Source organism: Symphalangus syndactylus, chromosome 17, assembly GCF_028878055.3.
Source record: "Symphalangus syndactylus isolate Jambi chromosome 17, NHGRI_mSymSyn1-v2.1_pri, whole genome shotgun sequence".
NCBI classification, from domain to species: Eukaryota; Metazoa; Chordata; class Mammalia; order Primates; family Hylobatidae; genus Symphalangus; species Symphalangus syndactylus.
In genome coordinates this window covers 58,541,748-58,559,841 of record NC_072439.2, presented here as the reverse complement: position 1 = coordinate 58,559,841, position 18,094 = coordinate 58,541,748, and the positions used below count along the sequence as shown (strand labels likewise).

At 39.2% G+C, this 18,094-nt stretch overlaps 1 protein-coding gene across 6 annotated transcripts in view; it reads right to left on the bottom strand.

Annotated features, from left to right (window-relative positions):
- Positions 1-18,094, bottom strand: part of KCNAB1 (potassium voltage-gated channel subfamily A regulatory beta subunit 1) — a 500,607-nt gene that overhangs the window by 22,771 nt on the left and 459,742 nt on the right. For all 6 annotated transcript variants that reach the window (XM_063620303.1, XM_063620301.1, XM_063620298.1 and 3 more), the window contains 2 exons: positions 1,603-1,688; positions 833-953 (listed from right to left, as the gene is read on the bottom strand). In XM_063620303.1, the coding sequence (XP_063476373.1) occupies positions 833-953; positions 1,603-1,688 (207 nt within the window). The remainder of the gene's footprint in view (positions 1-832; positions 954-1,602; positions 1,689-18,094) is intronic.

Sequence of the window (18,094 nt, the reverse complement as noted above, 5' to 3'; positions counted from 1 at the left end):
GTCAGTTCTTGGGAGTGCATATAAGAAAGCCTGAAAAATGTGGCTCATCCATGAATTTTTGTTGTCCTTGTCCATTTAGTGCCTAACATAGTGCCTGGTACACAGCAGGAGCACACACCTGGTATAAAATAAGCACTCAATAAGTGAGAGCAATAATAACAATTATTGTTGTTGTTGAAGTTTTATCTTTTTCTCCTTTTCCCAGAATTTTCCTGCTCATATGAACCTCTGTTTCTTAGGAAGAAAGTTATCTCTGGAAACTTTTGATAAATAAGCCTGAAAATGTGGCTTATTCATCTTTTCCTAATGTCTACATTTCTTGGGTATATTATATATATATATATTTCCCCTCTCTCTGAAGGCATTAGTTCTATCTGCACAAATGTGTAGTGCCCGACTTATTAGTTGTTGAATTTCCCATTTCTAACTCAGTGCCAGGGCCAGGGAGGTAGATACAGTTGTATATATCCACGATTTTTTTTGAAAGGTAGTCATTGTTTACTTGAGCAAGCACCAATGAAAAATGAATTTATTCATTGGTTGTTCCTTTTATTCAGTATGCATTTTTTTGAACACCTGCTGAGTACAGCTGAAACACCAGTCACAATTTACAACTCTGCTTGGCTTTCATCAGTGATACCCAGTAGACTAAATGCAGATTCTGCTACATTTTGATTCTGCTACAATCTCTGGAATGCATGGTTCTTACAATGTCTATGATAATTAGGGACATTTAGGAAAGCATTTCAGTAACACTGTTTTTATTTTTTTCCCCGAATCAGTGATCTTTCTCTTGTTAAAAATATTCAGTAGCTTTTATTTTGAAGATTACCTATTTTGTGGTAGAGCTCTGGCAGCTGGACCTCCACTTTCTCTCTCTGGAAAAGATGGTACTCAGCTTGTTCACAGACCGGTGGGATCATATTGAACTGTCTTGCTACAGAATAGGCTTCCTAGGGAAGAATGAGATTACAACCGAATTTATACTGATGAGAAATAAGGCTTCGCTGGAATTTGTATGCATGAGAAATGTTTACTTTGGTGAAATCAGTACAAACCAAGAAACATGTAGGATGCCAAATAATAAGCAAATTTGTCACCACTGATTTCACTAAGAGCAATATGAAATGTAGGAAACCCTTATTAATTATTTGAGGGGTTTCGATTGAGTTAAGTCCAGGGCAAATTAGTCAAGGTGTGAATTGTACACTATGATAAAGAAAATGTAGTTTAACTATTTTTAAGTTCCTAAAGAAATAAGACTTAGACTAACATATAAAAGTATCTGTAATTAGCTTGGTATAAACAGTATAGTTAATACAGTTTTTAATAAGAAAACTAGAATACTCTGTTAATATATCTCATTAGCTGTGAAATTCACTTTACCCTCTTGCCACCAAAGAACACTGTATTCTCTGTTGTATTCTGAACAGATGAGCTCTGGCTCCAATATCCATCTCTGTAATGATAGAATTGATTCTAGAATTCCAGTACCATAGTGATTGTGAGAAAAGTTTGCAAAAGATCTTGCAATTTATGCATGGCATCTGAAAAGCAATAATAAGGTACTCAATAGCCATTTAAAAATAGAAATTAAATTACCATGATCTCCATAGCACTCCACCTCGAGGTGCCCCAGTACATTGCCATGCCTTGGTTTATCACATGTGTCATGGCTCGCACAATTTCTGTGGAAGGTCAAACAGACAGCATTTCATGAATTTGTCTACTTTTCAAAGTTATGCGATTTTTACCTCTCTAGCCAAAGCTTAGAAGCTTAATGCAATTGTTTGTTTAATAAAATTAGCCTAATATTGGTGACAACATTATAGTCTGATATGAAATACTGATGGTTTGGAGGCTGATGGTACTTTTGGGTAAACTGACATTCCATTTTCCATTTGCAGCAACAACACTAAGTTGATATTGGAAATATAATGACCACTTTAAGTTCTTTACTTTTAGTGCTTGATGATTCCTGGCCTAATAAAGAATACATGATTCACCTTTTTAAGAGCCTGAGTACCTTTCTCACTAAAGTGAAAAGTAAGAAGGCATTTGTTTTAACTTTGTAGAATGTAAGGTCATTGAGGGTGAAAGGCTTGTCTTTGTATATTGGACTTGCAGAGCTGGGCCCCACACAGAATGGGTCTCTAAGAGAGGTGACTCAACAACAACGTGTTTAGCAGAAAGATAAACATATTAAATGCTGAACAAACAGCTGAAGCCACCGTGGCTCACAGCTTGCAGTGACACACCCTGTCCTTGATCACTTTGAACCAAATTTTGTTCTAAGACGCCCACATAATTGATTTCATTGGGGCCTGTTTGTGGTCCCACCCAGTGTGCTCATCAGCCTCATGCAGCTCGACATCACATTTCCTAAACGGGATAATGAATCCCTTCCCCAGAGGATGGAGCTGAGCAAATCCTCTTGGCACCAGCCAGATGTGCTGCAGAACAAGAGAGCATGGAGACCCTCAAGTTTAATTTAGTTAAAATTCACAGACAGGGTTGGATTTCTTCTACAAAGCAGGTCAGTTAAACACTCAGGATGCCAGGTCACTCGACAGTTTCAAAGGGTCACAGGCCTTGGGCTTTTTTATTTCTCAGTAATACCAGTCAGTTAAATGCCCTTCAGAAGGACCAAATCCTTGTCTCAAAGTAGAGTTGCAGTAGATGTATTCTTTTTATTATTATTATTATTTCTCATGAGCAGGCACTGTCTAGATTGATAGGGAACAGGATTTGGAATGAAATGGCCAGAGTCAGGGTCTTAGCTTCTTTGCTTGTTTGGCTGGTGTAAACTATTTTTTTTTTTTTTTTTTTGAGATGGAGTCTCGCTCTGTCGCCCAGGCTGGAGTGCAGTGGCACGATCTCGGCTCAGTGCAGGCTCCGCCTCCCGGGTTCACGCCATTCTCCTGCTTCAGCCTCCTGAGTAGCTGGGACTACAGGTGCCCGCCACCATGCCCGGCTAACTTTTTGTATTTTTAGTAGAGACAGGGTTTCACCGTGTTAGCCAGGATGGTCTCTATCTCCTGACCTCATGATCCACCTGCCTCGGCCTCCCACAGTGCTGGGATTACAGGCGTAAGCCACCGCTCCCGGCCTTCTAAAAACTATTTTTAATTGCCCTTGATTTCTTTTTTGGAAGATGGAAATGCTTTCATTCACCATTGTGTGTCCAACAGAGGTAAAAGCTGGCTTATAAGCAAAATAGTTTTCTTTTTCTTGGAGAAAGACTCTAGAATATCAAACTATTGCCCAGCAACTAAAACTATGAAGTTCATTCTCCATTTATAAAACATATGATTAAAAAAGTGTTAAGGAACTGCTTTTCTTCTCTTTTATTATACAAATGGAGATGCGTGCCTATGATAAACATTTCCAGAAGTTGAAAACAATGATATGAATCTCTGCCCCAGATAGATTCTGTCTTTGGATGTCTCCATGACTGCACCAGCTCCCTTTCCCTTCACATCCTGTCATTCAGAGCTGGGAGTTCAGCCAATCAACAGTATCTATTAGGTGTCTGCTATTCTGGGTGCTGGAGATACTCTGGTGAATCAAACATGCTGATAAACACAGAAGAGGTTAACAGAGAATAAACTGGACCTGGCCTCTCCCTTAACTCTGTCTCTGCCATCAAGTAAGACAGGCACAGAATGCTGACAGGTGGCTTGGGCATGTGGGAGTCCTTGACAAGAGCAGTGAAGATGGAGTGGAAGTTGTGATTCTTCCTGCACATTCATTCAATTATACAACACACAAGTATTAAAAGCTTAATATTTGCCAGTCACTGTGCTGGTTGCTGAGTTCTCCTGTGAGTAAAACAGACACAAAGTTCCTGGACTCAGAGAGTTTCAAGTTGAGAGAGAGATGGAGAGGTAAACAAGTAAGTCATTATAAAATGTGAAGTGTTATAAAGAAAATAACATAGGGGACTGGGACAGGAAATGAAAGAGAAGATGTATTTAGTGGAGTAAGGAAGGTCTCACTAAAGAGCAATCATGTTTAGGCATAAAAAAGAAAAAAGGAGCCATCCATGTGAAGAAAGTGGAAGAGCATTCGAGGCAGATGGTATAGTATGTGCCTAGGCTGTGAGGAAGGACAGAGCTTAGCGAGTCCCAGCAATGGGAGGGAAGGAGGACAGGGGTACGAGATAAAGTTGGCAGACGGCAAACCATGTCATTTGTATGTTATTCAAGGTTTAATGAAGGCATTAACATTTTATCAGGTAAGGGGATGGTAGAATATAGTTTGCATTTCAGAACACTGTCTCTGTGCTGTGGAGAATCATTAGTAACAGGGAGGACTGGAGGAAGTAGGAAGAGCTTGAGGAAGGTATTGCTGTATTCTAGGTAGGAGATGACGGTGATTTGTAATAGGGTGGTGGTGGCAAACAGAGAGAGAGGTGGATGGATTCAAAATATATGTTGAAGGCAGAATCCACAATACTTATAGATGGACTGAGTGTGGTCAGGGAAAGGGACAAATTAAAGCTGTTTCCCAGATATCTGGCTGTTTACAGAGATAAGGGAGATTGAAGGAAGAACAGGTTTGGGAGAAAAATCAAGGGTTCTTCTTTCGACATGGGAAAAACGGAGATGCATGTGACATATGAAAAGGGAGATGTCGGGCGGGGCGCGGTGGTTCATGCCTGTAATCCCAGCACTTTGGGAGGCCGAGGCGGGTGGATCACGAGGTCAGGAGATCGAGACCATCCTGGCTAACACGGTGAAACCCCGTCTCTACTAAAAATACAGAAAATTAGCCGGGCGTGGTGGCAGGTGCCTGTAGTCCCAGCTACTCGGGAGGCTGAGGCAGGAGAATGGTGTGAACCCGGGAGGTGGAGCTTGCAGTGAGCCGAGATCGTGCCACTGCACTCCAGCATGGGGGACAGAGCGAGACTCCATCTCAAAAAATAAATAAATAAATAAAAAATAAAGGGGAGATGTCGAGTGGATATTTAATAGTTGGATAAATAAGAGTGAGCAAACTGGGCCAGAGGTGGTATATACATTTATTAGTTACCAGTCTATTGACTATATTTAAATTCATGAAAATGGATGAGCCTTGTAAGGAAAGTCTATAGAGAGAAAAGAGAAGAGTTTCTGATGGCCAGCCCCGGGGTTAGAGAGAGGACTCATGCAGGATGCTGGGTAGCCGGCAGCCAAAGGGGCAGGAGGGAAGCCGGCACACAGGGATGTGTCAGACCAAGAGCAGAGGGCACTTCAAGAGGGAGCCGTGCCCACAGGGTGGAACGCCATGGACATTTGTGTCAGAACAGCCCCAAACAGTGTCCATTGGATTTGGCCATATGTAGGGAGACCACTGCAGACCGTGAGAAAAGCAGCTTCATAGTGTCAGTGACGTGATGGGATCAAGCAAGGCTGGCGCCTTTGGAAGCCACTCAATGGAAGAATGAGTGGAAGAAGGACAGGCCTTAAAGACAATGCATTCAATAAGTTTGGAAGAGAAATAGGACAGGAGCTGAAGGGATATTCAGGGTCACGGGACATTAAGAGTAAGCCTGTGTGCCATTTGGAGTGACCTAGGAAGAGGGAGTTATTGATGAAATGGCCTGGGGGCTGGGATGGAAGAGGGAGACAGACTTGATAAAGGGAGAGGGAGGAGGGACAGAGCCCCTAGAGGTAAGAAGGACACTTTTGTGAAGATGATGGGACCCAGGGAGGTTTCTAGAACTCATCATGGGAAGACATGGGAGCACCTGTTTGATGAATTCTAGTCTCAATAAACTGTGAACCAAGTCTAAAAGGAGGTGTGAGATGTGTAGGAGAAATGAGAAAAAGGTGAGGAGAGCCTCTGCGAGGCACTCCAATGTCCCAGGTCTTTTTGTTGCTGGTGGCTTTTTCCTCATTGTTTAGCTTTTGACTCTGAAGAGAAAAGCTTGGTGGAATTGGGAAAAGAGAACACTGTGAGTTCTTGTCCTGGAAGGAGGCTGCAACATCAAAAGCAGGGAGAAATTGCAGGAGAACCAAGAGGCTGCAGTTTTGGAGATTCGTGTTGCCATGAATTAAAATTTAATTCTATTTCAGAGAAAAATGTGTTTAGCTTACTAATAGGAAACAACCATGCTGATGGCCGAGGTGGGTTTTTACATGATTTGAATAATTAAGAACACTAGAGGGCAGCACTGCTGAAAGGAAAAATCAACTGTCTTCTAGATACTGTTAAGTGCATAACATGGAGATGCATTTTAAAAGCCTCCTAGGCAGAATAGCAATTCTGAGTGGGGAAAGGATGTTAGAAAGATAGTTTAGTGCACTGCATCCCCTGCCTCCGGGAAAGGAGACTCAGACAAATGTGATTAAACCTGATAACCCAGTACTGAATGTGACTCTCCTGGTCTGGGCTCCTTCCCCAGTTTTCCAGAAGCCTTAACCCCAGTGGTTCTCAACTCCGACTGCATATTAGAAACACCTGGAGTGGGGGGCTTTACAAACTACCCATGCCCAGGCTCCACTGAAATTCTATTATATTAGAATCTCTTGGGGGTGAGGCCCCAGCATCGATGATAATTTAAAAACTCATCCCAGATGATGATTCTAGTGTGCAGCCAGGATTTAGAACCAATGTGCTTGTCTACACCAATGGTCTCAGGGTGTAGTTCCTGAACCACCAGCAGCAGCAGCACCTGGAAACTTGTTACAAATGCAAATCCCAGGGCCTCACCCCAGACCTAGTAAATTACAAAGTCTGCATATGTGTTTTAAGCAGCCTTTCAAGTAATGCTGATACACACTGCTTTATACTATTCTCAAGCAAGCCATTTCAATGGGTACGAACGTCTTCCTACATTTCCTCTTTTGCTTTTTTATCTAATCCAAGTGCTTCATGCTATAATCTTTAGTTATTTGCCTTAGTATATAAGCAAACAGATAGCTAGTATGATAGCTACTCTCTCTCTCTCTCCCCCTCTCTCCGCCCCCCCACCCCCCCGCTATGAATCAGAATTGCCTGGGAAATTTGATAAAAATGCTGAGGTCCAGGTCCTAGCTTCCTTCAGTGAGCCAGGGCCTTTGTATTATTTTCATTAGCTCTCAATCACAAACTTTTAGAAAAACTGACTAAACTATTGAAAGACTTTGTTAAGTCCTCCCTCTGCGCTCCTTTCCAGGTTGAAATAATCATTGTTCTTTAACCTAGTGATGCCTCCCCAGCGCTCACCCGCCACAGGCAGCTTTCGCACATACTCCCTGTTACCCTAGCACACAGGTGGCTCCCTATAAATGCTGCAGGTCCATTTTGTTTCCCTGAGTACTCAATTTCCTTCTGTAAAGTGAGAAATGATATGGATGTTGTAAAATTCTTTCAAAGCTTGACGTGCGATAATGGGTGTAGAATAATTTGTGAATTTGAAACAGTAACACAAACTGAAAATGGCCCAGGTTTCTTCTCAAATAGGCCCAGATTCTAACATTTTGGGGACAGTTGTTTCAGTAATGTAGGCCATCAATGTTTTAAAAAATATGCATTTTATGTCAAAAAAATTAATACAACTATTTGTTCTGAGTGAAAACAATTTTGGTTGATCAATATTTTAATTTTCTAAATTGGATCACATGCCAAAAGTGGTAGTTCACATTAAACTTTTTTTCCTGTAAAATGTTCCCTAGAACTTTGAAAGTTGTAAGCAAATAGTTGTACTGCATGAACAATAAGCCATAGGGGTAAAGATAAAAATATCCTTATTAGAAATTAGTGTTTTGATCAGATAAAATGTACTCAAATTAATCTGACCATAGAGATAAAAGCAAAAGATAAAAAAGATAAAAGCAAAAGAAACCTTAGAGGTAATCCAGTGCAGTTCCTTCTTATTCTAGATGAGGAAACAGGTTAGGAGTGAAGTTTTTAGGCATAATTAAAAGCTTGAATATTATTAACAATTATAAATATTTTAAATAGCTTGCAAAATGCTGAGAAAAAAACATGCAAAATAATAATATTATTTAGTGGAATTACATGTAATTTTGTTCTTAATTTTTCACATTTCCAGTAAATATGTGTTAAACTTTTATGTAAAAAAGAACCATTATCTAACAAGCAAAGGCACCACTTTAAACACTAACATGTTATATATTTAACCAAATGAAATTGCTATTTTTAGAGCCCCATAATAGTTTAATATTGGCAGTATCCTATGGTTCAACTCAGCTGATATCAGATTTTTTTTTTTTTTTTTAAGAGGCAAGGATCAAGATGGAAGCTACAACACTGGTATAATGCAATAATTTGGTTTCATCAGAGGAGTTGCTGTTAACACTAATAAAAAACAGGCCTAGACCTAGGCACAATTTTTACTTCAGGTCAGCTGTTTGTGATTTATCTACCTTAAGTTGTTTATTTATTTAACTTCAGAAGCTTGTGGTGGTGGTGGTTTATAATTGTACGGCTTTGAAGCTTAGAGGAATCCTCTTGAATCTTGATCAGTCCTTCATATTCTGAGCTGCAGAGAATCCTCTCAGCTTGATGCCTGGAGATAGAGGACTATCATTCTTCAGACGACTGGAAACTTATAATCATAAATGAAATGATGTCATCCTTAGTATGGATCATGAGTCACATGTCTTAAAGGTTTGCTGACTGTCTGAGGAGAGCCTGGTTCCATTTGCCTTACAGAGCATGTACTAGGATGCAGGAGACATTGGTTTTTTTGGCCCCATCACAGTCACTAACCTTTGACATCTCTTGTCCTTGCTGAGATCTCAGTTTCAATGCAAATGAGCAGATTGATATTAATTAAGCATATACTTAATCTTAACAATAACTGTTTAGGTGGGAATATTTGAATCCCATTTTGTTGAGGAAGAACCTGAGATTCAGAAAGATAAAATCACTTGGGCCAGGTCTCAGCAGATAGTCTATAGACCCCATCTAGCTTTGAAGTTCTGTGATCTGTCATCGTGAGAGGCTCTTTGCATAGTGCATTGAGGGAGAAGATGGTTTGGGGGGAGAAAACTAACAGAGCATTTACTTAATTCACCTCACTGTGTGTTTGTGAACATGTGATGCCTTGTGTGGTTATATCCATCCATCCCTTTGCATTTAATACACAGATGGCTATAGTTCATGATGAGTATAAATGACTTGGGAAATATGAGCTTTCTTTTTGGTTTTTTTGAAGAAAGACTAAAATCTGATGACTCTTTGAAAAGAGAGGCAAAAAAAGGGCTGGTGTCTGCATCTGATCTGTCAAAGCTTAAAGAAAGAGTGGTCTTCACAGGGCAGTTTATAGGGAATGTGCTTTCTGGATCAGGGCACTGGCCAAACTGATTCTGAATCAGAACAGAACAGATTCAAGAGACTAGAAAGGAATTCATGCACTGAGCCAAGTCAATAAAACCTCTTCTATCTGGAGAAATTGAACCTTCTTCAAAACTCTGACCCAGGAATGGAGCTTTATGTCTCCGAAGGCAATGCATTTTCCTCCACCCTGTAGCTACCCTGAGAGAACCCTCCCTAAAGAGCACATGGTCCTCCAACCTCTCCTCTCTGCCACACACTGGTTTTCCCTGACTCTACAGAGTTTGAAGTGAGCCTTTGATATTGCCCAAATATGATTTCAGAACCTTATGCTAAAATGTGAAATAGGTTATTGAAACGGTATACTTTTAGTCTCACTTTTAGCTCAAGTCCAAAGGCTCTGAACAGCAACTGTTGTTTTTAAGTACCCCTGAGTTCCAAAGTGAAGCACTAGACCACCTATGCAGGAGACCATGGTGAAAAATGTTTGGTCATCTTTAGCTCAGCCTTCACCTTGAAAAAATAAATGAGTGAAAAAAAAAGCCCTTTTAGAACTGATCAATAAATTCATTAAGGTTGCAGGACACAAAATCAACATACGAGAATCAGTACCATTTCTATACAATAACAACAAACTAGCTGAAAAAGAAATCATGAAGGCAGTATCATTGACAACAGCCACAAAAAATTAAATACCAAGTGATATGGTTTGGATGTTTGTTCTCTCCAAATCTCATGTAGAAATGTGATTCACAATGTTGGAGGTGGGTCCAGGTGGGAAATGACTGGATCATCGAGTGGATCCCTGATGAATGGTTTGGCATCATCTCCTTGGTGATAAAGAGAGTTCTGATTCACTCAGTTCACATGAGAGCTGGTTGTTTAAAAGAGTCTGGGATCTCCCTTTTCTCTCTTGCTCCCTCTAGCCTTGTAATACACTCCCCCTCCCCGTCTTAGCCTTCCACCATGATTGTAAGCTCCCTGAGGCCCTCACCAGAAGCAGATGCCGGCACCATGCTTTCTGTACAACCTGCAGCACCATGAGCCAATTAAACCTCTTTTCTTTATAAATTACCTAGCCTCAGGTATTTCTTTATAGCAATGCAAAAATGACATAATACATCTATAAATAAATTTAAGAAGGTAAAAAACCTCTACAATTAAAATTATGAAACTCTGATGAAAGAAATTGAAGAGAATACACAAAAAATAGGAAGACATCTCATGTTCACAAATTGGAAGAGTTAATACTGTTAAAACGACTATACCACCCCAGGCAATCTACACATTCAATGTAATCCCTATCAAAATTCCAATTACATTCTTTGCAGAAATAGAGAAAACAATCCTAAAATTTATATGGAACCACAAAAGACCCAGAATAGCCAAAGCAATCTTGAGCAAAAAGAACAAAGCTGGAGATATCACACTACGTGACCTGAAAATATACTACAAAGATATAGTAACTAAAATAGTGTGATACTGGCATAAAAACAGACACATAGATCAATGGAATAGACTAGAAATAAATTCACATATTTACAGCCAACAGATTTTTGACAAAGGTTCCAGGAACACTCACTGGGGGAAAGGGAATTCTCTTCAATAAATAGTTCTGGGAAAACTGGATATCCATGTGCAGAAAAATGAAACTATATTACTATTTCTCATCATGTACAAAAATCAACTCAAAATGGATTAAAGACCTAAATGTAAGACCTGACCTGAAGCTATGAAACTACTAGAAGAAAACAGGGGAAATGCTTCAGGAAATTGGTCTGGACAAAGATTTTATTGGAAAGACCTCAAAGGCACAAGCAACAAAAACGAAAATAGACAAATGGAATTATATTAAACTAAAAGCTTCTGCACAGCACAGGAACTAATCAACAGTGTAAAGAGACAACCTAGAGAATGGGAGAAAATATTTGTGAATTATTCGTCTAACAAGGAATTAATTTTCAGAATATACAAGGAATTCAAACAACTCAGCAGCAAAAAACAAACAAACAAGTAATCCAATTTAGAAATGGGTAAATTATCTGAATAAATATTCCTCCAAAGAAGACATACAACGGGCCAACAAGGAAGACCCTGTCTCTAAAAAAACAAAAACAAGGCATAAGATACCATCTTACCCATTAGGCTGGCTACCATCAAAAAGACAAAAAAAAAAAAAAAATGCTGGCAAGAATGTGGAGAAAAGGAAAATCATATGCTGTTGGTAGGAATATAAATTAGTACAGCTATTATGCAGAATAGTATGGAGGTTTCTCAAAAAACTAGAACTAGAACTACCATATGATCCATCAGTTTCACTACTGATTATATATCCAAAGGAAAGGAAATCATATGTTGAAGAGATATCTGCACTCTCATGTTTATTTCGGCACAATTCACACTAGCGAAGATATGGAATCAACCTAAGTGTTCATCAACAGATGAACTGATAAAGAAAATGTGGTATAGATACACAATGGAATATTATTCAGCCATAAAAAAGAATTAAATGCTGTCATTTGTGGCAACATGGATAAGCCTGGTGGACATTATATTATGTGAAATAAGCCAGGTGCAGAAAGATAAATACTCATATTTATCTCACTCATATGTGGAAGCTAAATCAGTTGATCTCATAGAAGCAGAGAAAAGAATAGTGGTAACTAGAGGCTGGGATGAGTGGGAGGGAAAGGAGGATACGGAGAGTTTGGTTAATAAACACAATATTACTGCTAGATAGGAGGAATAAGTTCTAGTGTTCTGTAGCTTTGTAGGGAGACTATAGTTAACAAGTGTTTATTCTATATTTTCAAATAGCTAGAATAGAGTATTTTGAATGTTTCCAACACAAAGAAATGATAAATGTTTGAGGTGATGGATATGTTAATGACTTTGATTTGATCATAACACATTGTATATGGGTAGCAAAATATCACACTGTGCTCCATAAATATGTACAATTTTTATGTGTCAACTAAAAATAATAAGAGAATAAATAAATGGAGGCTGAGAGATTATTTGGTCTTGTTTGGGTTTTGTGGTATTGCCCCTGTGATCTTTCCCTCCACCTCTATCTTTCACCTCATCTCTAAAAAAATAAAACTTTAGAACCTAAAATTCCCATTTTTAGAACTTGCAAGTAAGAACAGTTCCCTGAATTGAGAGCCTGACCTTGCTGTGACTTCTCCCAAACAGACAGACACAGGCTGCCCTGGGAACTCTGCTCACTCCTCGTACAACTCTCCCTACAAGGGGAGGCTATGGGATGCTGTATCCTCTTAATATTATTTCTTGCTCCACTAGACATGTACTCTTTAATCCTAGCAAGACAGCAGTTGTTCATCTTACATTTAGATAAGAATGGCGAAGTGACTTGCCCAAAGCAATGAGAGAGCTTTCTACTCTATCCTCATTATTTCCCTGTAATTCTTTTATCACCACCCCCAGTTTTTCCAGCTTCTCACCCAGACTTACCACTGCCTGCTGACATACTCCAAGAAATAATTATGTAGAATATGGTTCAAAAATTGCACCTTTTCTTTCAACATAATCTAAATATAGCCCCACCATTTTCTACTAAAACTTGGTGATTCCAAGTAATCAGTTTGCTGTGTTTGGTTAATGCTAAATGGTAGTAATTAAAGAGGTTATTCTATCCTGATAAAAGTGAGGTGGCATCCACAATGAGTATAGAGTACAATGCTATTATTGCATATGTCAAATTCTATAGGATTTGTGAATAGTGCAATGAATTCGAATTCATTTAAAAACACTCAAAATGAAAGTAAACCCATCACTTTAAATTTTATCTGGAGCAAGGCAATGAACAAATTTAAACAAACAAACAAACAAACAAACAAACAAACCTAAGTGAACTGAAATTACAGGACTGTGCAACTTTCCTAGATACCTGAATTATATATCTTCGTTTGTGAAGCTGAAAGTTTTATCATTACTAGGTTGTAAGACACTGGTCCTCTAAGCATCCTGGGGGTTCCTTTGGCAATGCTACTGAACTCAGTCTGTAAAAAAGCAACTTTTATAGTTTGAACATGGGTCTTACCCTGATGTGGGATATTTCCCTGACACAAATGAAAACGTTAAAATTTGAAAAAGAATTATTTGTCCTTCTAAAATTTGTAAAGTTTTGTTCTTGTCACCTAAGTTTCTGATTCATCTTGAATTTGTGTGTGTGTGTGTGGGGGGGAGTGTAAGGTAGGGATCTGGTTTCATTTTTTTTTCATATTATAGAAAATAGAATGCCACTTTTTCCATGTCCATTTATTGAATAGTCCCTTCTTTTCCCACTGATGTTCTAGACTACTTCTGTCAAATATCAATGTTTTATAAATGCTAATGTCTGTTTCTGGAGTCTCTATTATAGGGACTAATATTATATTACATCAGTTTATCCCATAGCCAGTACCTTTCTTAATTACTGAGGTTTCATAATGAGTGCTGGTACTGTGATAGGGCACGTCCTTCCCTTCCACTTTACCCATTTTCAGGAGTCATTTGGCTCTTCTTGGCCCATTACCCTTTCTTATATATTTTATAATTCGCTTATCAAATTATTTTAAAAGCTTGGAAGGATTTTGGTTGGAATAGGGCACATGTAGCAGAATTGGCATCTGATATGGTTTGGCTATGTCCTCACCCAAATCTCAACTTGAATTGTATCTCCCAGAATTCCCACATGTTGCAGGAGGGACCCAGAGGGAGGTAACTGAATCATGGGGGCTGCTCTTTCCCGTGCTATTCTCATGATAGTTAATAAGTCTCACGAAATATGGTAGGTTTATCAGGGGTTTCTGCTTTTGCTTCTTCCTCATTTTCTCTTCCTGCCACCATGTAAGAAGTGCCATTCACCTCCCACCATGATTCTGAGATCTCCCCAGCCATGTGGAACTGTAAGTCCCATTAAACATCTTTTTCTTCCCAGTCTTGGATACGTCTTTATCAGCAGCATGAAAATTGACTAATACAGCATCTTTAAGGTACTAAGTCAGGCTGGGCACAGTGGCTCACGCCTGTAATCCCTGCACTTTGGGAGGCTGAGGCAGGTGGATCACCTGAGGCCGGGAGTTCAAGACCAGCCTGGGCAACATGGTGAAACCCTGTCTCTACTAAAAATACAATAATTAGCCAGGCATGGTGGCACATGCCTGTAATCCCAGATCCTCAGGAGGCTGAGGCACGAGAATCCCTTGAACGTGGCAGGCAGAGGTTGCAGCGAGCTAAGTTCACACCATTGCAATCTCCAGCCTGGGCGACAGAGTGAGACTCCTCTCAAAAAAAAAAAAAAAAAAAAAAAAGGTACTAAGTCTTCCTGTCCATGGACTTAGGATATATCTGCATTTATTCAATCTCTTATAATGTCTTTCAGTAAAGTTTTATAAATTTATTTATATACCATATACTCCTTGCACGTCTTTTAAAATCTTTTTATTCCTACTTACTTGATATTCTAAAAAATATTCTAAATGGTTTCTTCTTGCCTGTACAGGCTTTTTGGATTCTCATTTTCCCTTCCTTTTGTTTCTATGGAGGTAAATAGCAGTTCCCCAAGGAGGAGAATGGAAGCTGACTAGGGAATCTCATGCATTATTAATGTTTTCCCCTTGTCATACTGGTGTTCTGTATTGAGAGTAATTATATTTTAGAAATCAAAGGAGCAGATGACAATGACAGTGGCCTCTAGTAGAAACGGAAAGGCCTACTTCAGGACATTTGCCTGGTTAGAAGGCTCTTATCCCTGTGTGAGACTCAACTGCTGCAGTCTATGCTAGCATATTGATATGTAGTCAGTGAAGCCCCTCAAATTCTATCACAGAACGTGGTCAAGATAGTTTTGACCTAGAAAATTTTCAAACCAGGTGTTACCAGTTACTCATCACTGCCACTGATGACGATACTTCCACAAACATCTGATTTTCAATAACCTGATTTTTCCAGTGAATGTACCAGAATGAATGATCTATAAAACGTATACAGAAATAAGGAAATTAACCTACTCTGTAGGTTTATTTGATAGAGCCAATTTATTCTAACTTAGAATAGCTAAATGAGACTTTTTTATATATCAGAAACAATTAATAAACCTAATCAGCAACGTGTGGAAAGATATAAGTTGTTGTTACCCTTCATTTAACTATAATATATAAAAATGTCTAAAGATAATATCTTTAAGAATTGTGAGTTTTTTATTTTGCAATTCTCTTGAGCTTTGGTTTGCAGTATTTCTTACTGAGAAATAAAGATGTCTCTAACTTCTTGATGTATTAATTAGGTTTTTTTTTCTTTTTAAATGGAGTAAGTTATTGAAAACTCAATTGGAAGTCTTAAATTGTAAAAGATTTATCTGCTCATGTCACTGGAAATGCAGTCACATGGTGCTTCAGGAATGATTGTTCCAACAAATCACTGAGGACCAATCTTTTGTCTAACCCTCCACTCTGCACTCCCCAGGCTGGTTTCCCTTGTGGCACTGGTGTGGCTGTCAGTAACATGTGAGGTCATGTGCTTCCTTGTACCTATTCAGCTAGGCCCTCTGCTTCATCATTCCAAGAAAGACTCCTGAGATTTACTCTAGGCTGTTCCTGTCACAGAAACCAATGACTCTGGCCAAAGGGGAAAAAAAAAGGATCGTTTAGCTTACAACCCAGAGCCTACCTTGCAACCGAGGAGTGGCAAGGAGAGAGTAATGCAGCCTTCCTCTGGGTCAACTGGCAATCTTGGAAAAGAGTCACCCCCATATGAAAATTTGGGCACCTGAGAAAGCAGGGTGGCTGCTGGGTAGACAACCAACAATTTCTACTCTGCTCAGATTGGGTCTTGTGGGTCACACCAGGGAGCTGGGTTCCTTGGCCACATGGCAACAGAGGGACAGAGAGGGCATGGACTCTATTGAGTGCCTACCTTGTGCTTGGCTTTGTGCTGGGAATTTTTCCATTACTGCATTTATGTTTTGCTACAGCCCTATGAGGTGGTATTATTACATTCCCACTTTATGTTTGAAAAAATCAGGTTCAGGAGGATGAAAATTTGATGAAGCCAGTTTTAAATTTCTCTCTAAAACCAGCCCCACCTACTAGCCCCGAAGCTCAAACAGAATGAAGCAAAATATCTTTATCCCTTTTTCTTCATCCACATTTGTATTTCATGCAAACTCTTTTGATTATGTGATTTGAAGCACATAGAGGGTTAACAATTTTCATGGAAAAATGAAATTAAAAGATGACAATACAAAGTATAAACTTTCTCAACTTAAGCCCCATCAAGTTCAAGGCACTTTTGTAAGCAATGGTACCAGCCATTTAGTTCACCCCTTAAAAACTGAGCATCCTAGAAATTTAACTATATCAATAGTCTTTTCACATTATTAACTTAAGAAAAATGGGTCCCCTTTGAAGATTATTTTTAAGATTAAGAAACAAAAAAGAAGGCAGAGGGAGCCAAATCAGGACTGCAAGATGGATCCCTCATGATTTCCCATCAAAACTCTTGCAAAATTGCCTTTGAGCAGGAGCATTGTCATGATGGAGAAGGACTCTCTGATAAAGCTTTCCCAGATGTTTTTCCACTAAAGCCTTAACTAACTTTCTCAAAAACACTCTCATAATAAGCAAACATTATCATTCTTTGGTCCACCAAAATGCCAACAAGCAAAATGCCTTGAGCATCCCAAAAAGCTGTTGCCATGACCTTTGCTCTTGACAGTCTGCTTTTTCTTTGACTGGACCACTTGCATCGCTTGGTAGCCATTGCTTTGATTTTGCTTTGTCTTCAGGATCATACTGGAAAGGCCATGTTTATCCCCTGTTACAATTCTTCAAAGAAATGCTTCAGCATCTTGATTCCACTTGTTTAAAATTTCCATTGAAAGCTCTGCTCTTGTCTGCAACAGCATTGTGTGCAATGGTTTTGGTACCCACAGAAAGAAAACTTTGCTCAACTTCAATATTTCAGTCAGAATTGTGTAAACTGAACCAATTGAGATATCTACAGTGTTGGATATTCTTTCTGCTGTTAATCATTGGTCTTCTTTAATTAGGTCATGTATTAGTCCATTTCCATGCTGCTGATAAAGACATACCTGAGACTGGGCAATTTACAAAAGAAAGAGGTTTACTGGACTTACAGTTCCATATGGCTGGGGAGGAAGACATGGAGGAGCAAGTCATGTCTTACATGGATGGCAATAGGCAAAGAAAAGAGAGGTTGTGCAAGGAAACTCCTGTATTTAAAACCATTAGCTCTCATGAGACTCATTTACCATCATGAGAACCGCACAGGAAACACCTGCCCCATATTCAGTCACCTCCCACCAGGTTCCTCCCACAACACGTGGGAACTGTGGGAGTTACAATTCAAGATGAGATTTGGGGGGGGATGCAGCTGAACCATGTAAGAGCATAAGCAAGATGAATTTTTCTTCTTGCAAATTGATGTGGATGGTTTGCTGCTGTGGGCTTCATCTTCAACATTGTCTTGTCCATTCTTAAAATGTCTTATCCATTTTTAAACTGCTGGTTTCTTTGGGGGCACTGTCACCATGAACTTTTCATAAAGCATCAATAATTGCACCATTCTTTCACCCAAGCTTCACTATAAATCTGATGTTTGACTTGCTTCAATTTTAGCAGAATTCATGTTGCTTTGACAAGGGCTCTTTTCAAACTGACATCTTATCCTTCTTAGTGCCTCAAACTAGATCTTGTTTAGACATGCTATACCAAGTGTGTATGAGTTTATTTTGGCACAAAATAAATATGCAGTCCATGCACAATTTTTTCAAAATACACATTTTTCCACAAACCTTTTGAAG